Consider the following 26773-nt stretch of genomic DNA (forward strand, 5'->3'; position numbering starts at 1 on the left):
AGACCGTCTCATTTCAGTTCAGCCTTCGCAGGTCTATGCAGCCTTCAAAGGATGCAGCCCCTGAATTGGGACACAGCTATAGTCATCATAATCTCAATTCTGTCCAGTGATTAGGCATTTTCTTCTTTATTCATTAGTCTCATAAGTCTTATCGTTCATTATACTGCTCGATTTATTGTTTTGCTGTCTGCTACCAAACCGAGGAGCATTGATCCTCTTGGTTCCTCTCAAGGCTTCTTCCACTTGCACTCAGGCAGCCAAAAAAAAAGGCTTCAAGTATCATGATATCAATGCCATAGCGCCCACCCTTACGACCCAACACAACAAAGCATGACAAACAGTTGTCTAAAATTCTCAATGATATTTATTATACCTTCATAGATAAATAGAACAGCCTATTATCTGTAAAGATGACGACTGGACTATCAGGCAATGTGTATACTTTTTTTTCCCGTAGTAGAAAAACAAAAACGTTAGATTAATAGAGTAACGATGGTTCTGAATATCATGACGGTAATAGTCTCAGTAAGAATAGTATTTTGCCTTTCTTTTACATCACCTTTTACATATTGGTGGTCTTGTGCTTTGATATGACATTTGCAACAGCAACAGTTGGAGAAAATAATCATCTCGCATAATTCAGATGGAGAGGATACTTCATCGATAAGCCGTAAACCGCACACGCACACGAAGATAGTTCACGTCATCATACACAGAGTAAAATAATTAGTAGAGGGATCATTCACGCTTTTTCAGACGCTGCAGAAAACCAACAACGCGCATACTTTGTAGGGTTTAAGGCACCCAAACAGTCACGCACACACACACACACGCTATAACAGTTAAGGGAGGGCCACATCATCCTTCGATACCTGTATATAATTGAGGCAAACTTGGCAATAAGAATGATTACTCAAACGAAAAAACTGAAAACATGCACAGGAGGACGAATACAAGCATGCAGTCACAAGATGAGACCACGGTCAGATTTCTTCCCCACTGAAGGGCCAATCTCATCCTGCCTGGTGGTACGTGTTACATTCTTAAACGAGACACATCGAGCCTGGATGGAACCCTCGGTGGCGTCCACCAGTCGTCACGAATGCTGCTACATGTACAGTGGAAATAAGCGCTATATTATTTCTAACAATCTAGTTAAGCCACTCATTGTAAGACAGTGTAGAGCCGTCGCTATGTACAGAAAAAAAAGGCATCGGGGGCTCCGCCCACAAGAAGCCTTTCGATTGGATGCCAGTTCGAGTTACGTAGAGAGCGTAAGAATGTTCCAAAGGCTTCGTTAAGAAGGAGCTTCTTCCGTTTTTTGAGGCAGTGTTCCAGATTCCTTTACATGTTCACGAAATGTTAGAAAGTTTGGTGGTGGAACGGCGTCAAAACTACACTTCTGTTTTTTTTTTCAAGATATTGTCACTGTTGTCGCCTGTGATGTTACGCTGACGTGATCTATGGTGGTCTGCCTGCTCTAAAACATCCAGGCAGGGAGAAAAACACACAAAAAAAAAAAACGAAACAGAAAGAAATTCCACGGCGTCCGGGTTGAGTCGGTGTTTTGCGGTCGACTTTGGTTGTACGTCTCCTCTTGTGATTGACTCAGCACGTAAAGTCCTCAAAGTTGCCCTGCCCTGGATGGTGAGGTAGAATGTTGGCAGGATACGTGGAGGGCGTGCGGAGGTTTTCACAGGGAGCCTGGAGTCAGAAGAAAGAAAAAAACAGAGATGGAGTGACAAGGAAGAAAGTAAGTAAAAAGAGGAGCAAAGAAGATGGAATAAGGCGTATGAGTTAATAAAGATGAAGTGGGAGTGAAAAGAAGAGAGAAGAGAGAAGGAGAAAAGAGGCAAATTACTTCACAGGACACTCCACCCCCCACCCCAAGTGCAATTAAGGCTGAAAGTGAAGTGGCTTCGGTGAGTCTGAAGGAAAAAACAGCGAGGCGTGACAGATCCGCACTCAACAGGCCGGAAGCAGAAGCTCACTTTCTGTCTCTTTTCTACGACCTTTCCCCCCCTTTCCCACCCCTGAGTATGCGTGGCTTCTTATATTTTCTCTAAGTGTGATTCGCTTGGCCTTTTCTTGAACATTCTCTCAGCTGATTTTTGCCAAAGCTTTACTTAAAAGACATAGAAGTCAAAATAAATTGCTGCTAAAGTTTAAAGAAGGTGAACCCACAGAGAAGGTCAGCACAAAACACTGTTTTCTCCTCAGAGCAGGGCTTAATTTGCATCGGAACAAGCTAGATCCAGGTCTGGAATCCCCCAGATTGGATCTAGCATCTTCTAGATTGCATCCAGCACTGTTAACATATTGACAACATTCATGGGACAATTTGTAGAGATGATAAAAGAAAAATTCTAATAATATTTTTTACACTACTGTGCAAAAGTCATATAGCACCCTACATTTATTTTGATTTCCAAATATTACACAAAGCCCTCAACAACTAAAAAGTATGTGTTTTCAGTATTTAGTGTGTCCACTCTTTACCTTTACCTTTTATCCTTTCAGACCCACAGTGCTGAGTCGTCTTCTCACAGTGGAAGGATGGACAGAAACTCCTGTGGATGTTTTCAGATCTGAAGCAGCTTGATTTTCTCCTCTTTCTCAAAGATTAAAGCTTTAAGTGCTGTTTATCTGATGGGGGCAGTTTTGGTGTCTACCAGCTCTTGCAGGGGGTTGTTAGGAGGATTTAATAATTTTTTAAACTCTGATTTCTTGTTTTTTTCTTTGACTTTTTTTTCTTTATGTAAGTGAATCTTATATCTTGACTTAATATTAAATGGAGGGTGGTTTAAGACTTTTGCACAGACTGTTCAGCAGACTTTACTTTCAATTGCTGTTTGGGTGCGCATAGTGACACAAGAAGTAACAAACAACACTGACTCTATTTATCACTCGCAAGTGCATCACTACTACTTTTTCATCCCTTATAAGCTCAGTTACATATCTTTTTTGGGACCCCCACCACCTCCCAATAGACCTGCTGGATCTATCACTATTCAGTCTTCTGGGAACTCATGTTTTACAAATTAAGCCCTGCTTCAAAGAATCCGTTAGAGGCAGACACAACATTGTCTATGTTTCCTGCAATGTAACACAAATAAACTCTCCATCAGTGAAAAGCTTTTCTTTGTTAGAACTGTCAGATTCTTTGAAGGGTAAAATCCTTTGTTCATTGATTTTTATCGGCCCTGTATGGTTAGTAGACTATTTTCTCTCATACAAACTTGGCTAAAGTGTACTGGACACTAAACCCTCTCCATTTGAATGATTTAATTTCCATTTTAGCAACATAAAAAGAAAGAAGAAAAAAGCCAAAACAAGGAAACAACAAAGAACCAACACATACATCATAAAGCATGATTAGCTTTGGCTGCAGGCACAGACATAATGATCACCGGCTAAATGATATTCATGATATTCACGATATTCACTGTTATACAAAATAAATAATTCAGTAAACAAATGTGATGAACTACATGGAAACATAATAACAAAAAATATGTAAAAAAAAACCCCAAACTGCTTTTTTCCCCAACCCACTACACTTCTCTTAGTCATTCCCATTCTTTTCACCATACTATATGTTTTTTCCTCCCTCTTTTTCATTTTCCCTATGCCTCAGTATTCCCATCAGCATAGACGCTTGCGTGATAGTTACTGACGTGACGCTTCACATCGTCCAGGCTCAGCACGGCTCCCCGGTCGTTGTTGTTGCTGCGCTTGTGGCTCTTCTTTGCGCAGCGGCACAGTTTGTACTTGATCACCTGCAAAACAGAACACACGGACGTCAGGACCTGCTGCCCAGCTCCCGCCCGCCATGCTAAACACTGGCTTTGGAGGTCCGCCAAGCCAGTCTTCCCCTCTGCATCCATTATTCTCTCTCCCTACAGCGGGGAGAAGCTCTCTCGGCAACAGAGCAGCCCTGTCTGGAGCTTTCACTGTTTTACTCAGCATGCTAAGCAATCATTAGCATGCATTAGCCAGCGTATTCAGAGTCCTAAGGGCCCATAAACAATTTTTTCTTGCATTTTGTTTTCTCATCTTGGCAAAGGCTGAACAATGACTGTGTAAAATGGGACTAGGACTTTTTGGTACATAAAACCACACAATTTAAAGCCTTAATTCATATTTACACAATCTTCATGCATCTCTCTTTATCTCTGAGAATTAAGTCTCAGGCTGCTTTCGTTACTGTGCCTTTAAGACAGATATATGTAAATGAGCCCTGTTCTGATTGGCTGCACTGCATTGTGCCTTGTGCAGAAAGCAGTCTGGGCTTAAACACTCCTTATAATGTATAACCAGCATAAATGGGCAGGTGAATAGGTGGATACATATGTTTGTTTTTGTGACCTCACAAAAACATCTAATTCAAATGAGCCGTGTTTTTAGCTGGACTGGGAAGAGAATGGTATGTTTTGAATGTTTGAACGTCCATGGTATGGGCTCTTTAAAAAGCCTTAATTTATTTGGGTAGTGTACATTAGCACTTTTTATTGTCTTACAGATTTATCACTGAACCTTGAACCCCTTTTCACAGCGTCAATAAAATGCTGTTTTGTCTCTCAGTTTCTGCGCTTTGAAATTTTTCTTTATCTTTAGATGATAATATGTGTGATGTTTTGTTTTCTTATTTCTTATTAGTACATCAACATTTGTAAAACTGTTTTTGTTGTGATTAATTGCTTTTTGGATTGTACAGGACTATTTGACATGAAGAAGGTCATCTTTGTGGAGAGGTGTGAACTGTTTTTCACAGCAGGTGGAAGCCCCTCCCCTTTCACTCCTTGTTGCTCACTAGCAGCTCAACACAGAGTCACAACATTTTACACACGAAGAGCCAACAGATAATAATCAGATTTCTGCAGTTATCTGATTATTCAAATGGTCACATAAACAGCACACTCTGATTTCTTAGATCAGAGTGAGGTCTAGAAATCTGATTAAGAAATCCGATAGAGAGCTGGATTTTAGCTCAGTAATCAGATTTCTCAGTGCATGTAAACTCTGATTTCTTTCGGATTACTCAGTCTGTGAATGTGCGAAAACAAACTGGGGTACTGGAAATAAGCAAGCAGCGTTGCAACTTAGATATTTTTCATCTTCTAGATGATGTATGTTCATATTTTCTAATATAGTAGTTTGTGTGGTGCTGGTATGAGTGTATCAGAGTGTATCAAGACCTTATGATGAGGTTAATTAGCTAGAGCAGGTAGACTGGCAGACCGTGGTTGGAACTAGGACCAGCAAACAGCATTGGTGACCACTGTGCTAGAGGATGGCTAATGCAAATTGTGCATCAACTCAGCCTGGGTGAATTTATTATTTAAAAAATGATGATTATCAGTTACATCGCCCAACCTGTCCTATGTTCTATGCCATCTTATGTTTTATCATTTACTATAAACCTCTAATGAAAATACACACATGATTTTATATTAAGTTTATATTAATATTCTGGTGTGGGTTTATGGTTGTTTCTTCTCTGATGCACACAAAAGCAACTACTGTGCTAATAGCTCCCACTTGTGGAGAAACTTTAAGTTGCTTTGTAACTTTAAGAGTCAGTGTCTTCCAAATTTACATAAGTGTGCTTTACATCAAAAAAAATGTGCCTTTTACTGTTACAGTGAAGTTGGAATTCAGCTGTAGATGTCTGTGGGAAAGCATGAAATATTATATGTTATTATATTTTCACAAATTTACAACTCGTCTGAACCATCAGGACAACTAAACTATGTGCAAATGCTGAGAATTTCTGTCACTCTGGGAAACTCGCAGAGACAGTGGGGAATTTACTTACTGTTGCATAATGGCTTATTAGTGCTCAGCAATAATACACTGTTTTAACAGTAAAAGGGAATAAAACATTACATGTCTATGTTATTTAATATTATTCAGCAAGATGATTACATTTAAATTGGTCCTTTCTAGTTCTCTTTCCCAACATCATCACTGGGTATTTGTCAGCCATCAGCAACAACTGATTACATCGCCCAGGCCTGACATCAACAGATGGTCTCTAAATGTACACCAGAAAGTTGGAGCTATAAAGAAAGGGGTGGGGGGGGTTTCTAATTAAGCAGCCAGTGAATAGTTAAAGTATTCTACTTTTTAACAAACAGTGAAAAAAACATATCCAAACAAGTTTGAACATTAAGCTTCACAAACAAACGGTGCAAATGGGAATATGAAAATCATCCAGCTGTTTCGGGGGGTCTCCACTGCAGTTCAGAGTACCATATGCTTGAACTGCCAATGTCTCTGAACAGGAGCACTGAAGTTACTGCATTGAGGCCTGTCTCTGACAGACCGCAGCGCTGTGGAAACGGGTGATTTACTGCTCTGGCTCTGAGCTGTCATTTACAAGACAGGCTTTTAAGTCCAACCAGCTTACACAAACACAAATTGTGCAGTTCTGTAAAGTTATTCACACTTGCACTCTTTACAAAGGCGTCTCTTTTCTGCAGTCAGCTTTTCTAAGAAAGAACGATTCTGTGATAGAAGGACACGTTCTGATGTCCTCGCATTCTCCATGTTGTGTGCTTGAGATTGAGCTGACTTTAGAAGTAGTCCTAGCATGCATTCCTACCAGTGGTGCAGTATTCACTGTCCACCCCTAAAACACACATTTATAGACCTGCTTAGCTCTCAGTGAGCACTATTACAATAAATGGTTCTCAACCTCTCTAAACTCCTGAGAATATCTGCAAACATCTGACTGCTTTTTCTCACCTCAGGTTCACTGAATAAAGCAATATATCTAATTTATATGCTGAATAATGCTCATAGGCAGACAGTAGCCTCTATGTTAGCTGCTTGGCTGGTGCCATTGGTGTTGCAGATTTCAAGGAAAGATAAGCCAATGTAAATTAGACAAACATCCCACAATCCCTACTGTTTTTAACCACCGTTTTAAAGGGGAATTCTTCAGATTTTTCAAAATGTCTGCATAATTAAGATGCAAACAAAGTCATTCAGAGTGGTTTGGTGTCAAATGCTCTATTGTAGAGAGTCAGAATTGTTCACAGTGGTGGTGATAGGAACCAGATGTCCACCTCTAAAAGCTCCCTCACAGAAAGTTATTACATGAAATGGTTCTGAATACAATGCCTGAGACTGAGGGCCTGTTTAGACCTTGCATCAGCATGCAATTTTGGTGACTGGACCCCATTCAGATTTCATGAACTCCATGAAAAGCCAAGTTCAAACCATATTTAAAAGGTGGTCAGAGAGGGATCCTGACCCCATTATAATAAGCGTAAATGGGATGCGTTTTCATTATCCGTGTATATTTATGTGAAAGTGCATTCGCTGAGCATTGACTGGCAGGTGAGAGGATGAATAATGAAACAAAAGATGGAGGGTACATGAGGCAGATGTAAGCGCCAAACTAAGGGCATTTCAGGCCGATGAAATTGTCCAGGACAAGCCTGTTGAGTTGTTTTGCAACAGGAGAGTTACAGGAGTGAAGTGATAGAGCAGGTGGATGGAAGAAAAGAAAAGGCCGAGAAGATCATGGACGTGTCGAGCTCCGCTCCAAAAATTTGGAAGTACAAGGCCACGATGAAGCGAAGGATGGAGGAGCTGGAGTGTGAGAGGGAGCTGATGAGAGATCCAATAGATGCACTGCAGAGAGCGATAAGGGAGAGAGAGAACGGGATCCTATCTGCAGTTCCTATCATGGCTGATGCAGGAGCTGAAACAAGTGTGCCAAAACCTCAATGAGAAGACAAGCAAGCAAGAAAGAAAAGAACGGAAGAAGGTCCAGAAAAAGGAGGCAAAAGAGCTCAAAAGAGAAAAGAAGGCTGAAGAGAAAAGGAGAAAGAAGCAGCAGAAGAGAAGATTCTGGAAAAGACTGCGATGTTGGAGAGGAGAGAGTGAAGACTCAAAAAGCAACAATGGAACAGATTAATCAGAATGGACGAGTTTTAGAAACATTCAGCAAACAACATCAATAAACACTATTTTCGCCTTGCTGTCTGTTGAAGTGATAATAGACCTATAGACCAATTTCGAGTGGACGTCACGATTACATCGCTGGCGGTTGTGTGTGCATTGTGGTAGCAACAGAAACAGGAGAGATCCACGGAATAACAGCAAAAAATGTCTTCTTGTGCTGTTGGATGTCAGAATAGGTATGGAAAAACAAATGACCTTCATTTCTATAGAAGACTATTGTCGTGCCATGTCTGTCCTTCCTATCCAGACATACAGCTCAACCCTAAAAAGCACTGCGGCTGAATGGCTCAACAACACGACCCTAACCTGTGATTATTAGCCTACATTAGAGCATGAGTTTGATGTAAATAACAGACCTAAATAATATTCACATATGCAATTCATAGAGGAAATAGTGTATTGGCCCTTCAGCTAACTGTCTTAACCCTACATTAGCTTTACAGTAATAATATTTTACATAAAATAATATTTAGACTTCTAACCAGAAATAACATTTTACATAGACCTACTCCAGGGGTCAGCAACCAAATTTTAAGAAGAGCTATTTTGTCCTTTCAACAAAAATCAAAACACCTTGGGAGCCACAACATTTTATGTTCATTTTAGCATTATGGCTGTAAGTATGTCTCAAGACATGCTAATGTGTTAATATAGGCTAAAAATATAAACAAAAGTGCAGACTTACTTTGCTCTGCTTTAAGCTTTAGCTCATCTATTTTTGCTTTTCTCGCATTTCTGGCAGGAAACTTTTCCACAAAAGTAGAATAGTTTCTTGTAAAATGTCTCTCAGCATTAGCATAGCAGGTGTAGTAACATAGATCACCTGGATGCCTTCTTCAGTTATTTTAATGGTTTGCTGGAAGGAGACACGTTGCCATACACAAATAAACTAGCCCTTAATAAAGGGGTGAGGTTTCCTGACCTGTACTCACTGTCAGGTCAGTGGGTCAATGATCCGAAATAAATGGTATGGTATCATTGCCACGCAACCATGGACTGAATGAGCATAATGTTCGGTCTCCTATCACTGTATACGGCGGTCATTTAATTAATCTTTTAACCTTTTGCCATATAACAATGTACATATGATATCACAGCACTATTCAATGCAAAAACCTTGGCTTTATAAGTACCTTTGTTTACTAAATTACCACCACGAGTTTTATTCAGCACCAATACAGCAGCACCCTCTTGTTGTGCTGGGGCTGAATCTCAAATGGTTCCCTGCTCCCTACACAGTGCACTAAGTAGGTATTTAAATACTGGATCCTACAGCCCAACAGTGCAAAATATAGATAAGAAATAGTCATTTGGGATTCAGTCACATCCATACTCAAAAAATGATGCATTATTTGGCTGTAGAGGCAAGAATTTCTAAACTTTCACAGCTAGTAGACTATTTAGGGAGTATGGAGCCGTTTAGGATTCAGCCTGGGTTTGACGCTACTTCTGACTGAAGCATAAACATCTGAAGTGTGTAAGACATTCAAGTGACATTTTTTAATCTTTTATTTTGCAGTTTTTCAGTTAATCATACTGTAAGAACTTTAATTCAAGCCTGTGATATTAATGATGGAGTTGTTTAGGCTGTTTGCTATCTTGTAGCCTGTAAGCTAGCTGACCAGCCTAGTTCTAGTTAAGAACTTAAGTTGCCAGCCACTCAGTTTAAACAAAAACTTGCTTCATCAATATACTTGGTGGTCGATGCAAGCAGCATTAGAGTCAAAGATTAATCCATTAACAGCACAAGGGTTTTTCGTGCTGTGGCGCAGTGATACACAATTCAGTTGCTGTGAGGTGGTCATAGTTGTGCGTATATCATGGACTTTACAACGGCTTCAAACGCAGCTCAGCCAATCAGATTTTAGGACCAGAACTATCTGTTTTACAATCTTAAATAATACTAGATGTGTTAATGATATTTTTGCATTCTTTGTGGATCTGCAGGGCTGCAAACCAATGGCGAATTACATTGTATAATTACGTCACATATTCAGGCTGGGTACGTAATCTAACGTTGGAATGATGGAAAGGTCTCACTTATGGGGGATCCTCCAAAACTGAACTCTCCCACTCCACTGATTCTTACATTTTACTTGCCAAAAATGAGGCAACAGCAGAGGTTTTGGTCTAAAAGCAACAAGCTCCCTTTCCCTTTTTGCTTTGTGAAAAATGTCCCAAAGATGAATGGCTTGGTAAAAAAAATCAAATAAATACACCCACATTATTTGTGTTTAACATATCCAGAGGTGATTTATGATAGAGGTAATGTATTCATACCAATTTCTCATGTCTATAAAGGCAATGAATTCACTTTCCGTGACGAAGCGTTTGCAACATAAATAATACAATATAATATTGAAGAAGGATAACAGCCTTTGCTCAAAGCCAATTTTGCTTGTGTTTGCTCCCACTACTTGGCTGTCCATTGTGAGCTAGCTGCAGCACGCAGGGTTGTGAAGAGTCAGCAGCCTCTCCGTAATTGTACCACAGCGGGAGCGGCTGACCTGCAATCAATCACGCCGCTGCAGAGATACTCCACATCTACCCGGCATTGTAAAAAAACAACCATCCACCGACTGTGTGCGTTTTATTAGCCCTCCCCGCGTCACCGCCCTGCTTTTCACTGACAGTAAATGCAGCTTTTTAACTTTTTGGTCCCAGTGTGTTTGGGCTGGCGGGGCTGACAGGCTATGAAATATTTGCAATGGAGCTTTATAGATAAAAACAGAAAATGGACAAGCGTCTCTTACTGCAGCCACAAGAATATATTGCTATGCTTTAATATATTGCAGGCTGATGAACCTCTTTGCACAGTAGCCATAAAATGCAAGTTCCCACTGTTTTGGAGGTCCCTCAGTTTTTGCATTACAAATTTTGTTCTTTAATAATGTTGATGGAATATATTTCAATGAAAATATGTTCAATGAAAGTATGATTTACAAAATCAGAAGCAAATTGCTAGTTAAACAGGCAAGGCAATATCAATACAAGTGTTTTTATTGAGTTTAAATGCTTGTGTTCATTGCGGCTGACCAGGACTTTACATAAGGCTGGGCAACTACATGATTTTTTGCCCAATTTTAAGCCCAATTTGCCCCTTGCGACAAATTTTCACAACCTGAAGTGATTTTCCAGGTCGGAAGTTCGATTGGAAGCGATTGACAGCGTGGATGATCTGTTAAGCCAGGCATACACTGTGCGATTTTAGAAATCTTGTTCTTTGGTGACAATTCACACTGTATGTCTGACTCGCCCATTATGTATGGACAAAGCCTGCGATTTATATACTCACGCTGTACAAAAACACTTGGTCCGACTGACATGACACGACATGGATGCTCACACTGAATATGAAACACAGCCCCTACAGACTCTCTGTCTACAGACAAATTCCAATAAAGCTGTTTTATTCAAAACAACACTGGCTGAATCTCAAATGACTCCCTGCTCTCACAGTGCACAACATATTACAAAAATATCCTGCACCCATAAAATGCATTACATGTCTAATAAATAGCCTTCTGAGATTCAGCCATGTGTGCACAGTTCCCTCCTGGACAAACAGTGCACTATTTTGGTGTAGAAGCCAGAACTTAGTGCACTACATAGGAAGTAGGGGGCTGTCTGAGATTCAGCTATTGACAAACCGCTACAGCAGCTTTAATAACTTGTGCCACACTGAAGCTGAAGAACAGGCAGTGTGCAGACAGTTCTATGAAGACAAAAAATCTTCATATTTATTTACACCTCACAATTCAACTCAGTCAAACCGAGCAAAGTCGGTATACACAGACGCTGGTACCGCAAATGTGGACATTTTTGCGTCTGTGTAGGAGTGATGGTTGTGACTGTCTGTGGTTTTGGGTGTGATTTTAAGAAACCAGTTCATGAGGCTTCTCAGACTGTGAAACAAGCGACCAAAATTTATGACATGTCCGACTGCTCAATCGGAGTTTGTTTGGGCAGTTAATCAGGCATCATTTATCCTATCACACAAATTCGGTCCAATCATGAAATTCAGTTGGCTCCGATGAAATCGAGCTTTAAAAACGGGCTAAAAATGCACAGTGTATGCCTGGCTTTAGTGTGAGAGGAGAAAAGAGTGAATCTTTCTCCCCCCGATCAAGTTCTGATGAGTGATCGGAGGCCCTCCGATATCATCAAACATATTTGATATTTACGACTCAAAACATTCACAAGTCCTGCAGTGTGAGAAGGTCAGAGATTTACTCAACAAATGATTCAAACAACAGCCAATCAGAGAGCTAGAAAAGTGGATAAACGCGTATGAAATGTGTATGAACAGTGGAGCGCAGAGTCAGAGGAGCTGTGTGTAAAACACAGGCAGATAAAGAGCCGTTATCATGTTTATAATGTTGGATCCAGACATTAAAGCACTCTCTTTACAGTTTCAGCTCAGCTGCCAGTTTGTAATGAAATGTTTCTCCAGATCTCACTGTATCAGCGCTTCTCACCACATATCCCCAGTTTACGCTTTCGCTGCGCATAGAAGCACAAACAGGTTTGGTCTTTCAAGTTTAGCTTTGTTTGTGTCAGGTGATCTGGAGATCTGGGAGTTTGAGTTGTTATTCGTAGCCCAAACTCGTTATGTGTATTATTCTCTCTCTTTGCCCTGTTGTCTAGTGTGAGCTCCCTCATGACAAACAGACAGGAAATTCTGTGACAAACCGACGTTAAGTATGTGATGCTCTCCGTTTTAGAAATCTGTTAAGATATTAAAAGTCGTGTAGTGTACGTCCAGCCTAAGGAAAGCTGAAGTTGTGCTGTCCATTTTATCTGTCTTTCTGGACAGGTGTGAAATGTTTTCATAGCAGGGAGTTCTCACCCCTCCCCTTTAACCCCTCATTGCTCACTAGCAGCTCAACATAGTCACAACATTTCACACACAGAGAGTTATGTGGAAAAATATTTAATCTGATTATATTAACTGACAATATCCAAGTTCATTTCTATTCTGGTCACTGGAGACCCTGCCAAAAGAGGTTAAGATGATGCAATGTGTTTGCGTCTGAGAGAAACAGATGTTGAGAGAGGGAGAGTGCGTGGTGCAAACAGTATTGCATGTTGAGGCAGCACTGATACACACTGGCCTCGTAATTTGAATGTTGGAGGAAAACACTATTAGCATCTGAGCGCTAGCTGTGGAATTGGCCAGCCACCTAGTTATTACACAGTCAAATGAACCCCATGTTTACTCAATCAAAGGAGCCCACTTTCTGCAATCAAAAGACCATTTCATCTTGTTTGAAGGACATCAAATGCTTGGCTCATTGACATCTAGAATCTGTGCTCTGATTATGCCTTTGGAAAAGCTTGTTCATCCCCTTTGTCACTGTGTCTCTCAACGGTTGCCCGTTGCCTTGCAAAGTGGCTCAGGAGGGAAAACCAAATGTCTTGGAGAGTACTGATTCACAACAGCAGAAGTGACTGGTGTCCTCTGTGTTCATGACTTGGACAGCACTCATGTGTTGATTGGACAATTAGGAACAAATGCAACATCACCAGCTCATTCTAAAGGTACAACCCACACAAAACCTTTAACTTTTCTAGATATTAACATTAGCTAGAAATTACCTCGTAAAGGTAGTCAAAGAGCTCCAAAATGGTCAGAATGCTGGCTCCAATGAAAAGGCCCATTTGGCCACCAATGTCACCTGAAAGAACAACAGTATGTAACATGTAAACAGTCCATTTTGCCAGTTTGCCTGATAATGTCACATACTATCAAATGTACATTTACGAACGTACAGTGTAAAGAAATGTTTAATATACTCAATTCTGTTTTTTGTGCCATATCTTTAAATATGGCAGATATGGCCAGAAGTATATGAAACCAAATCACTGTTGTCGGAAGAAAACTTCGTATGTCCAAAATGATAACTTTACAGGAGAAGGAAAAAACCTACTTTACTTTTAATGTAAATCAATGGAACCAGACTTTTTTCCAGGTCATTCTGGGCCATTTCTTTTGGTCCGTTCTTCATGAAAGTTACACACAATGTAAAGAGCAAAAGGCATTTTCAGATTATGTCAAAAACTGAAAAACACCAAAAATGAAGAGGTTTTCTTCTGACAGCAGCGAAATGTTCATCAATCTACATTTTAAAAATCATAGCCTAATAAGATGTACAAACCAGACAAGGCCATAATGGATTCTATAAGTTTACTTGTTATCATAACCCTCAGAAGTCACAGTTTTCCTTATTTTGGATGACAATTTATTAGGTTTTGGGTTGAGGTTAGGGTTAGGATTAGGGCCAGGGTTAGGGTAAGGTTTTGGGTAAGGCTGGCTAAGGTTAGGTTTTGCAGAACGGACGTATCATATTAACAGTAGTACTTCAATATCTACTTCATGTAAGTAATGTATCAACAGTACCTTATGTTGTTAATGAGTTACTGATACTCTGTTAAGAGTTTATTCATCATCTACAAAGGACCACTCAAATTAAATGACTCTTAAGTGACCCTTTTTTGTTATAATTCAATATTAAAATAATGATTTGGTAAAAGATCAAAAACTCAATCAGCCTAGACATGTTTAGTGTCCCATTTTTGCTTCTTCAGTTTGGACTGACGAAGCTAATGTTGCTAACAAACACTAGCGATCAATAGTCACCTAAATCTTTTCTTTAACCCCTTTAAAATCTCAGTCTTGTTACATAACATACATTACATAAGGCTTATTATTCAGTAACTCCAGAGACTTCAATGTAAACTGGCTGAGATTTTCTTAAGTTATAGACGTGTGTAATAAAACTGCCGGTGGGTCCTGGCCATTTAAGGTCCATTGGAGGGTAAAACTCATCTTTAAAACCAATCTCAAGCCACTCAAACTGCATTCAGGTCCTCAGCAAGCTTGCACAGACTTGTCAGTGTGGTTTAGGACTTACACAATACAAAAATGAACAAAAACGTCCTTGTGTAGCTGAACTCTTTTGTTCATTTTATAGTCCACGGTGAGTCATACTGTGTCCTAAACCACATCGACAAAGCTTCATGAAGATGAGGAAGCAGTTACTCAGCAGCAAGGAGGTTTAGAGACACAATTGTTGGAGATGCAATTGTAGAAAAGATGAGTGTGTCTTAGCAACATTAGCATTGAAGATGCAAACTTTGGACACTTAACATGCCTCGGCTGATCGACTACATCTGGGTTAAGTGGGTAAATATTAATCTCATTTTTCACCAAACCTTTCCTTCAATTGTTTTACTGAATCACTTCTTTTTATTATTATTACAAACATGCCAGTTAAAACTTTCAACCCACACCACATCTGTGCTTGCAAGCAGAAAGGGAGATATTTTATTATGATTTTAATTTGGTAAAATGATACTCTGTCTTGTTTTGCAAAAAGAAAATTATTTTTTACATATTTCTGACACATTTATGTCATTTGTTGACATCAAAACAAAGAGAATAAAAGACTAGAATGTGTTGAGACATTTGTATCAAACGTAAAATGTAATTCATTGCATAATTATGTAGTTATAACTATATAATTACATAATTTCATTTCAATAGTAGAAAAATTCAAGCAATAACACTCAATCTCAGTTTTATTGTGAATGTGAAAAAAGAACTGCTTACCGAGTAACCCAGCCAGCTCATAGGCCTTTTTCTGTTCAATAGTCTCATAGTTCAAGGCCTCGAAGAAGATGTCCAGGACCAAGATATTATCCCTGTCAACAGAGGACAAAGCAGCATATTGAGGCTAACTAGACTCCATTTCTTTCCGTTAGTACAGTGTCAGCTTAGTCATCTCGCCCTTTATGCCGTCAATAAGCATCGACCCAGAAAGCTCAGTGTCAATACTGAGGCATTTCCATTACTGGCCTCCATTATACAACTTAAGCAGACAGTTCGACTCAAAACATGAAAAAAAGAAAACATCCACCCTCGGGCACTTCCTCTATACTTCTAAAGTTATTCATCGAACACAGTAAACAGTAACCTCCTGTTTGCCTTTGCCCCACGGTCGCTTTTCTCAGAGATCGATCATGAGCTTATACAAATGAGGATTATATTATTGCATGAGGCACCTGAGAAAGCATTTTCTCTGTAGATGGAGGCCACTTGCGTGTTTGATTCTGAGCTTCTGTTATTTCTACATTAACCCCTAAACGGCCACGGGTGGGCCAAAGTTTAACTACACACGTCTATAACCTAAGAACAGCTCAGCTAGTTTGCACTGTATTCTATGAAGTTACTGAATAATAAGCCTTAGAGTGTAATAAGTCTGGGATTTGAGTGGTTAAGCTCATTAAGTATCCTGATCCCTTTTAACTTAAAGGAACCAGATGAAAAGTTTAACCATCGCTGAGATGTTCTGGTTTAAACACCATGAAAACTCCATCTAGGTGATGTATCTAGAAGGTGTGAGGAGCAAGTGCTTTGAGTCAGATACCTGAGAAAGGGCTGCTTTTTTGTGCTGGCTAATGCAAAAGGAAACCATGGGGGTGGTAGGTTTCCAGTGGTTGTATGTGCATTTGCACAATGCATGCTGGGTACTGTAGTAGGAGAACACTGATGGATGAAAATGTAAAAAAGGATATAAAATCATTAATTCTGTCAAACTGATGAGGACGGGGGACGCAATGCTGGGCTACAGCTTTATATTATATACCATGTAAAATGGAAGTTTTAGGCCAGAACAGGTTATTATCTCCAATTAAGATATGTTTTACTTTAAAGATTGGATAATAAAGATATTGTTACTTCAGATTATGATTGTGGTTTCTAACTCACTCAAAAAAATGACTTTATGACAGAACACACTAAAAACTCAGCTGTGTCAGAACAGGTCTGAATAAGATCCCTTCTCTCTGCACAGCTCACTAGCCAGCACCAGTGTTTGGATAGTTACTCAAAAAGTAATCCATTACAATATACTAATTACTTCTCTCAAAATGTAATAGGGTTACTTATTACTTCCTAGAAAAAAAATAATCTCACTACTCATTACTTTACCTCTGATTACTCTACACCCCATACAAATCTGTACTAACTATACAAGGGACAACAACAGTTCTTTTTAGTGATTTATTTAGGTAGAGACAGGGAGCGCATTTACATGCACTTAATAATCGGATGACTGCAGAAAATCAGATTTTGTCAGTAATCCGATCAATGCGTTTACATGCAGTCGAGTAATCAGATAATGTGGAAACTCCAGGTCTACATAAGTCAGGCATTGATCAGATTTCTGCTTTCCAACCAGCCAATAAACTCACAGAAGAAGACATGATGAAAATGTAACATAAAATGAAACTTCTTGCCGCGGCTTTTAAACAAAAACATGGCGCCACTTTACTTGAAAATATGAAAATACATCATGTACAAAAGAAAGACTATTTAAATCCCTGATTTCGTCAAGCATGTAGTCTCAGTGTCACTCCAGAAGTGTTTTGCTGCGTCTTGCGACAACACCGCTCGCTTATTCCCAGTCTGTTTTCACACATGCGCAGGCTGAGAAATACGAAAGAAATCAGAGTAAGAGTTTATATTCACTGAGAAATCTGATTACTGATTACTGATTACAGCTCTCTTTATCGGATTTCTTGATCGGATTTCTAGATTGGAGTATGGTGTTTACATGACCATTTGAATAATCATGTAACTGCAGAAATCCAATTATGATCGGATTACTGAGTGCATGAAAACACACTCAGTGACAGTAAACGTCATTTAAAAAGCCTGTCACAGTCTCTGACACAGTCTTTGGAACTGCCAGTGTTGCTAGATGACAATAATGAACAGCTGATGCTGTTTGAGAAACTAGCAACTCAACAGTTCCGTCGAAATAAAACATAAAAAATCGTAAAGCTTACAGAACTGTTTCTCAATGAAAGTTGCGTTTGGTCTGTTTGAGGTGAGGTTCTCCTCTTATTACAGTAAGTAACTGTAATGCCTTACTTTGTAATGTCATTCTCAATTTTTCAGTAATGAATGCTGCCTTTCTCAGGGAGAGCATGCTAACTGGCTAGTAATCTGAGCAGCAGGAGACCCATCTGGACTGCATGGGGTGCTGAAAGAGTATTATCACCTAGACAATACAGATAGTAAGGAAATAAATCTCAACATCCATACTTCTGACATGGCCAGGCACTGCTGGCATTCAGTGGAAAAATTTGACTGACATGAAAAACGGCTATCCATAGACCACTGTGTGACGTGCAGTTGGATTCTCTTGTTCTCTTCAGATAGGCTGCTACTAGTGACTAACCCTACAGATACGCAGTTATTTGAGTGAAGAATGGCAGTCTAGATATGCGTATCGGTCTTTAAAGTGTTAAGGGCTTGAAATGTTCACAGAAAATCTGCTTGATGACTGAATGTAGATGTGGCTCTTGGCAGCTGTCCTAATGAAATGAGTGTGCTGCCTGTGGTTTTCCACAAGTGAGTGAAGCTCAATGCTCATTCCCAACTTCCCAGACTTAAAGATTGTGTGTGGACCAGCCACAGCAGTCTTTCAATAGTGCCCACAAAAAGAGTGAAGCTCTCCTGTTTCTTCATTGAGACTGTTAGCTCGTCCACAGAAGGTGCTTCTGTCCGCCTTTGGTGACTGAAAAAAAACCCCTCCATAACGAATCCAAAGACTGTCCACTAACTGTCCAGAGTAACATCTAACTTGTTCTGCCACTCACTGGACATGTTATGATATCCACCTACAGTTGTATACAAAAGTCTGGGTGCTCTGGTCAAATGACCTGAATTTAACACATGTATAACAGATAAAAGAATGTTTTATTTTTCCAATATGTTATATTAGAAATAGAAAATATACAATAATACACACACACACACACATTATCTAAGCTGCTTATCCTCCTGGGTTGTGGACATGCTAGAGCCAATCCCAGTGGTTAAAATAATAACTTTAATAATTAAATAATAGAAAGTGTCCACTACAATTTGCAGAAAACAGATTTAAGTGTGTCCCCTGTAGCAGAAATGTTAACTTACTTGCACTTAGAAAATCAACGAAACATGTAACTTGATCAGGGGTGCCCAAACTTTTGCATGTGACTGTACCTCATAGGTCCACTATATAGCTGTACTGTTACAGACTGTAGCCCATCTGTTGTCAGTCCCTCTATCCCCCACCTCACAGTATCTGACCACAAACATTTGTATGTAGTGGACCAAAAATGTAGGTGTTTCTAATAAAGTGACCAGTGAGTGAAAGTACATGTAGGTGTTGCTAATGAAGTGAATGACAGATGTATATTATTACACATGCATTATGGTATTTGCAGTCTATGACTATAGGCATGTTCGGTTTAATGTATGACACAGGTTCTAAACACCATGGTGTATACTGTATACCAAGCAATCATATGCAAATGTTTGAATACTCCCCCCCATCAACTTACATGTTTTGTTGATTTAAGTGAAACACAAATTTAAATTGTAGATTTCTTTTGGCACATTTTAGTGCACAATTACTATTTATTTGCTAAATAAACCATAAAATTGCCATAACTTTCGCACAGGCCACATTTTATGTTTTATTTCTTCCCCAATGTGTGAACTCAGTTGAATGAACAGTAATTGTGCATTAAAGACATTTTAAAAAACATGAAATTTGACCAGGGGCACCCAAACCTTTGCATAAGGCTTTCAATGTCAAGAACAACCCTGTCTCTTTTGTTTTTCCTTTCGTTTAGAGCACAAGCTAATGAACCTCACGTTTCCCTAGAATCTGATCCACACTCAACCTCCAGAGGAGCCCTTCTCACTTTGACAGCTGTGAACTTCTGATAAAAGCCTAATACACTATTCAAAAACTTTCCCTTCAGGAACACAGAGGCGCAGAAACCCAAGACCCAAACGAGCAGCTGCGGCTTTTTGATCTCCGCTCTGGTAAACACGAGAACCTCATTCGGGTTTGTCTTGTCCTGGCCTCTTGCTGACAGGAGATCTCTGGCATTGGCTTTCTCTTTAGTGGAGGCAGCTCTGTTAGCTGGGCTGCATGACAAACAAACAAGCCGCTGTCCGTGTTCTTCATTACGCTTCTGTGTTAATGTTGATATTTTGACTGGAGGCTCTTAACTCTAACACGACAGACTTATTATTCTAATACTGATCTGAAGACTTACTATTCAGTAACTTCAGTAAATTTGGTAAGTATGAAACAAATATGTTAGTTATGTATTTATGAGAATGTGGAAATTAAATGTCGGCCCACAACTGGGGCAGTTGTGGGCTGGAGGTTAGCAAACCGGCCTTGTGACCAGAAGGTCGTCGGTTCGATCCACTGAGCCAATAGTACCTGACTGAGGTACAAGGTGCCCTTGAGCAAGGCACCTAACCCCCAACTGCTCCCCTGGTGCTGCGGATAGGGCTGCCCACCACTCCAAGTGTGCTCACTGCCCCCTAGTGTGTGTCTTCACTAGTGTGTATGTGGTGTTTCACTGCACGGATGGGTTAGACTGCGGAGGTGAAATTTCCCCATTGTGGGACTAATTAGGGTCACTTAATCTTGAAAACAGGAGTCTAAAAAGACTGTGACCACCACGACCCAGAAGGATAAGCGGCTTAGAAAGTGTGTGTGTGTGTGTGTGATAGGACCATAGTCTTGGTATTGACATTGATAGGGCCAGAGTGGGTCTTGTTTTCAGACCAGGAGTTACATGAGGCATGAATCACTCTTGTTTATTATTTACATTCTACACTGAGAGCACCAAGGTGGACAACTAGTGATAAACTGACAAAAGCTTTTATCCTAAATGTGACATAATGATTAAAGTCAATATGCTACAAACCGCATGCTACCTACGTAAGTTTAGGTCAGCATTTCCCACTGCCCAGCTGCTCGCATATGTCCTCATCCTACTTAAGTAGCTTACTTATTTTTGTCTTAACAGCGCCACCATTTTTGAGGTTCTTGCCGCTGCTGTCCTTCACATGACTCATATATGAAAACTGCAACATTGGTAATGAGTAAAGTAATGAGCTCTGCAGAGCACTGGCTGCTGTGTCAGCCAGCACCAGATTCACACCGCCATGCTGAAATTGATAGGCTAATTTGCTGAGGCTGATATTTACATTTTATTTGAAATTCTGTTCCACCTTAAATGGTGCAGCAGGTACACGCTAGCGCCCGTGCAGGCATCTGCATGTAACTGCGACATAATTTTAGGTAGAATGGGAAACAATAATAAGAAGCTACCTTCAGCTTCATCTAATGTCTATCCACTGTACGAGACTAAGTTACAATGGCTGCTGGTTGAACCCCTAAATTACTACAGATACACATGTGGGAGTTATATTTATGGTTTGTCTGGGTGTTCTTGCACTCATAAGCATGAGTTTGTACATTAGCTCACAGTAATCAACCCAAAATGCTTCCGGCCCACCAGGAATTCTCCCGAGTCCTCCGATTAACCACTCTGACATTGGATATCTGCAGGCCCGAATGATCCCAGGGGCCTGAGCCACTAGGGGGTCCCTGTAAGCAATTACGAGAAAATCTACATGGCTGTTTTGACTCGCGGTGGGAACTTTACTAGCAACACAGCAGAAAAAATGTTAATCATGATCCTTATGCGCTCCACATCTTTCCTTAATCTCCACTTCATTTTCTCTTCCAATCACGGCTTAGCAGCCATTCCGCTATCCACCATTACCTCGGTAAAGCGTTCAGGTTCTTAGCAGCTAGTGTTCCTCTAAAAGGACTTTCAATTTGGAGCTGTAGATATTCTAATAAACATAGATATTGTAGATATTCTAAGTTTTCTGTCTTTATGTACATTTCAGGTGTTTGTTATTTTGTCGTCTTCGTTGCTGTAAATGTGTTTTCCAGTCGGTTGGAAAAAATATGCACTTGTTGCGGTGATGGGCTCCCAATTTTTGCTAGTATGCTGCCATTATGGTGCTGCATTGACCTCATGTAACCTGTGGTGACATCATAAAAAATTCACTGACCATCCAAAAAGGGTAGCCAGGAAGGGGCCCATCAAATACTTGTGCCCAGGGGCTGATATCATGACGATCCAGGTGTAGATACAGGTAGCACAGGTAGCAGGTGGCACTCTGCCTTTCTACTTCTAGTATTACAGTTCAAATGCGAACTCTTAATTGTTTTTGATGTCTAACTTTTTGGGCAGTTTGTCTTGAATTAAATTAGAAACTATTAGCTGTACTGTAAGTGATGGCACTCACGCGATGTACTGCTCCGATTTGTTGAACTTCTTGGCCAGGTACTTGGCCGAGGCTTTGCTGGGGATCTTGACGAAAGACAGCTCTTTGCCGTAACGCGTCATGTTGCAGGGCGTCTCACACACGCAGTAATCGTTGTCTCTTTCCACCAGAAAATCTACAGTGAAAGAGAAAGAGATTCCTTTACATAGGATGATACTTACATTGAAAAACAATGAGAAGAGGAATGGGTGAAATAAAGGGGTGATCAGGCTGTGGTGGTGGAGGGGTTTAAATGTTCCTCTGTCCCCCATTTACACAACTTGAAATACTTCTTCTTATATTTTAAGTTATCATTTCTTATTTGTGGCTGATAATTCAAACCAGAGACAGTAACAGATACACGTCCACTGATATACAAGTCAATTTATTTGCATTTTTTGGCACAATGTTTTTCAGTGGCAAGCTGTGACTGTGCTAGGCCTTCTGTTCTGGTCATACATGTCAAAACTCATCAAAGCTCAAAAACGAGGAGAAACATCTCATTATGTGATAATGCCAATTTCTACAAGTGCTCCTACAGGATTCTAGCTGTATGTTAGCGCAAAGCTAATGGCAATTCACATGAACAATTTTAGCCACTTTAGATTAAATACAGGCATTTAAAGCTTGTAAAAGAGATTAATATATTTTACCTTGTAGCAGTTTCAGTGGTGACTCTTTGCACAGAGCTGCTGGTGCTATTTTTCACTTCTAACAGCTAATTAACCTGGTTAGACTGTGACTTGTATTCACAGACAGCTACATGTCTAGACCTTCCAGAAGATCTAGACTTCTCACAAAATTGGTCCCTCATATTATAACAATCAACCATCAATCATTATGCTTTCTTGGAGTGGAGTGATCTGAGGTGGATGGAAGGAGAGTGAGAGGAATGATGAGGAAAGGTTGGAGGGAAAGTGAGAGGAATGGTGGGAAGTGGATAGAGGGGGAGTGAGAGGAGTGATGAGGAATGGGTGGAGGGAGAGTGAAAGGAGTGATGGGAGATAGAGGGAGAATGAGAGGATTAATGAGGAGTGAGTGGAGGAAGAGCAAGAGGAGTGAGTGGAGGAAGAGCAAGAGGAGTGAAAGGAGTGGATGGAGGGAGAGTGAGAGGAGTGATGTAAGGTGAATTAAGGTAGAGTGAACGGAGTGATGGAAACTGGATAGGCGCAGGGTGAGAGGAGTGATAGGAGGTGGATAGAGGCAGAGTGAGAGGAGTAATGGGAAGTGGATTGAGGGAAAGTGAGACGAATGATGGGAAGTGGATAGAGGGAGAGGCAGAGGAGTGATGGGAGGTAGAGGGAGAGTGAGAGGATTAATGAGGAGTGAGTGGAGGAAGATCAAGGGGAGTAATGGGAGTGGATGGAGGGAGAGTGAGAGGAGTGATGGGAGGTGGATGGAGGCAGAGTGAGAGGAGTGATGGGAGGTGGATTGAGGCAGAGTGAGAGGAGTGATGGGAAGTGGATAGAGGCAGAGTGAGAGGAGGATGGGAGTGGATGGAGGCAGGGTGAGAGGAGTGATGGGAAGTGGATTGAGGCAGAGTGAGAGGAGTGATGGGAAGTGGATAGAGGCAGAGTGAGAGGAGTGATGGGAGGTGGATAGAGGCAGAGTGAGAGGAGTGACGGGAGGTGGATAGAGGCAGAGTGAGAGGAGTGACGGGAGGTGGATAGAGGCAGAGTGACAGGAGTGACAGGAGGTGGACTGAGGCAGAGTGAGAGGAGTGATGGGAGGTGGATAGAGGCAGAGTGAGAGGAGTGATGGGAGGTGGATAGAGGCAGAGTGAGAGGAGGATGGGAGTGGATGGAGGCAGGGTGAGAGGAGTGATGGGAAGTGGATGGAGGCAGAGTGAGAGGAGTGATGGGAGGTGGACTGAGGCAGAGTGAGAGGAGTGATGGGAGGTGGATAGAGGCAGAGTGAGAGGAGTGACGGGAGGTGGATAGAGGCAGAGTGACAGGATGACGGGAGGTGGATAGAGGCAGAGTGAGAGGAGTGACGGGAGGTGGACTGAGGCAGAGTGAGAGGAGTGATGGGAGGTGGATTGAGGCAGAGTGAGAGGAGTGATGGGAGGTGGATTGAGGCAGAGTGAGAGGAGTGATGGGAGGTGAATAGAGGTAGAGTGAGAGGAGTGATGGGAGGTGGATAGAGGCAGAGTGAGAGGAGTGATGGGAGGTGGATTGAGGCAGAGTGAGAGGAGTGATGGAGGTGGATAGAGGCAGAGTGAGAGGAGTGATGGGAGGTAGACTGAGGCAGAGTAAGAGGAGTGATAGGAGGTGGACTGAGGCAGAGTGAGAGGAGTGATGGGAGGTGAATAGAGGCAGAGTGAGGAGAAGAGTCATAAATCGAGCAGCAGTGTCATCGCCTCAGGTCCAGTCATCTGTAACGAAGAGCGATCCTGCTTAGTGATACTGAGGGCTAGAGCAGATCTGTCTCTCTTTACTCTAAATGGGTTACTTACTCTCTCTCTCTCTCTCTCTCTCTCTCTCTTTCTCTCTCTCTTTCTCTTTCACAAACACACGACTTCTACTCACCCAAAGCTGGATCTGCACACTCTTTATATTGTTCTGGAGTGCAGTATGGAGCATCTCCTAAAGAGAGAGAGAGAGAGAGAGAGAGAGAGAGAGAGAGAGAGAGAGAGAGAGAGACAGAGAGAGAGAGAAAGGGGAGATGGAATGAAGAGAGATAGGGGAGAGAGAGAAAGGGGGAGTCAGGAGAAAAGAGAAAAGGGAAGGAAGGGAGAGAGAATAACAGAAAGAGAGAAAGAAGGAAGAGAGAGGGGAAAAAGGGAAGGGAGAGAGAGAGAAAAAAAATTTAGTGAGAATGGGGAGTGGAGAGAGGTGGGGAGAGAGAGAAAAGGGGGAGATGGGGCAAAAGGGGAATGAGAGAAACAGGGAGAATGGGGGGTGGAGAGACATGGGGAGAGAGAGAGGGGGGGGAGGAACAGAAAAAGAACAGGGGGATGGAGAGAGAGGAAGGGGAGAGGGGGAAAAGTGGAGAGAGAGAGAGAGAGAATGACAGGAAGAGAGAACGGGGGATGAAGAGAGACAGGGAGAGAGAGAAAGGCGAGAGAGACAATAACAGAAAGAGAAAGGGGGGAGAGGGGAAATCGGAAAAAGAAACAGTAACACAAAGATAGAGAAAACAGGAGTAGAGAGAGAGAAAGACAGAGAGAAAGAGTGAGAAAGTAACAGAAAGAGAGAACAGGGGGGTAGAGAGAGATAGGGAGAGAGAAAGAGGGGGAGAGAGGAAAAAAGAGGCAAGAGAGAGAGAATAACAGAAAGAGAGAAAGAGGTGGAGAGAAATAGTAAAAAGAAACAGAGATAATAAGAGAAAGATAGAGAAAATAAGTGTTGAGAGAGTGAGAGAGAGAGAGAGAGAGAGAGAGAGAGAGAGAGAACAAAAACAGGAGAGAGGTGAGAGACACTGTCAGCATCAATAAAGAAAAACAAGCAACAAAAGGCCAAAATAATAGAAGCCAATCAGAATCCAAAACCACGAAAATAAGAAAATGAAGTGGAAAGAAAGAGAAGGAGAATGAAACGCAGAGGGAGAGCAGAACAAAGAGAACATGATGTTCTGGCCTTTGAAAGACGCCGTGGTTAGAGAGCGAAGCAGCTGCTGCTGGTGCTTTAATTAAAGCGTGTCACTGTCAATCACGCTGTCCTTATCTGCCGGCAACTTCTCCTTCAAATCTGATCTCATCATTTAATTGTTTTCATTAATTCTACGCTGTATTTCTCTCCGAATGTACCAGGCCCCTCACAGAGAGAGTGATGGGGGGGGAGAGAGAGAGAGAGAGAGAGAGAGAGAGAGTACATCCAAGATGCAGCAAATTACTTTCTGCCATTATTGCTCATTATGTTTTGCCACTCACACCTCTGCCTAATGAGAAAGGTCTTGAGAAATTATCAATAGGAGCTCAGAGCGTCCAGGAGACAAAAGCTCAGCGCTCAGACTCCCACTGGCACTCACAGCACTGTGGAAAAGGTTTAAGCCATCACTCACAAACGACTGTAGAACTTTCTGCTTCGTTAAAAAGAGGCTCACTATTAGGATCAGACAGCAGGCAACATCTCAGAAGATCTGGAGAAGCCGTAAAGACACAAGGTGGATATTAAAACATGTCTTCAGGGGTCGTATTACAGAAACTTCTCAAATCTGAAACCTTATCTTATCTGTGTAGTTGCCATGACAACTTTAGTTAGGGCTGAATTTATGACAGAAGCTATTACAGAACAAAAGGTCTTAAGTTCATTATCTTATCCATTAACTCCAGATAAGAAAACAGTATTACACAAACATCCTAACTAGACTAAACCTCCTACATACTGTCCTAACTTTAGGATAAACCCCAGAGGAGTCTTGACTTCTGTTTTAGTCATCTGTTTCTATCATTTTGTGCAGTGAGAGGCAGCATAGTTCACTATAACCAGTGTAAAGATGTTACATTTATCTACACTGAAAACTTTGACTTGAGAGTTTTTTTCTAACAGAATTCCACCGTCTCCTCTTATGCAGGGTCGGGATAGCTACTGAAAAATTAGTAGCTAACTACTTTGTAGTTACTTTCCCAAAATGTGTAGCGTGCTACAA

General features: G+C 41.1%; 1 protein-coding gene across 2 annotated transcripts in view; it reads right to left on the minus strand.

Moving 5' to 3' along the window:
- Positions 1-346: 346 nt before the first annotated feature.
- The window catches only part of asic1b (acid-sensing (proton-gated) ion channel 1b), a 357481-nt gene continuing 331054 nt past the window's right edge, over positions 347-26773 (minus strand). For both annotated transcript variants that reach the window (XM_036559042.1, XM_036559041.1), the window contains 6 exons: positions 24712-24768; positions 22166-22319; positions 15590-15681; positions 13576-13655; positions 3678-3779; positions 347-1704 (listed from right to left, as the gene is read on the minus strand). In XM_036559042.1, coding sequence (XP_036414935.1) covers positions 1609-1704; positions 3678-3779; positions 13576-13655; positions 15590-15681; positions 22166-22319; positions 24712-24768 — 581 coding nt within the window. In that variant the 3' untranslated portion in view covers positions 347-1608. The remainder of the gene's footprint in view (positions 1705-3677; positions 3780-13575; positions 13656-15589; positions 15682-22165; positions 22320-24711; positions 24769-26773) is intronic.

This window comes from Colossoma macropomum, unplaced genomic scaffold (genome assembly GCF_904425465.1).
Source record: "Colossoma macropomum unplaced genomic scaffold, Colossoma_macropomum, whole genome shotgun sequence".
NCBI classification, from domain to species: Eukaryota; Metazoa; Chordata; class Actinopteri; order Characiformes; family Serrasalmidae; genus Colossoma; species Colossoma macropomum.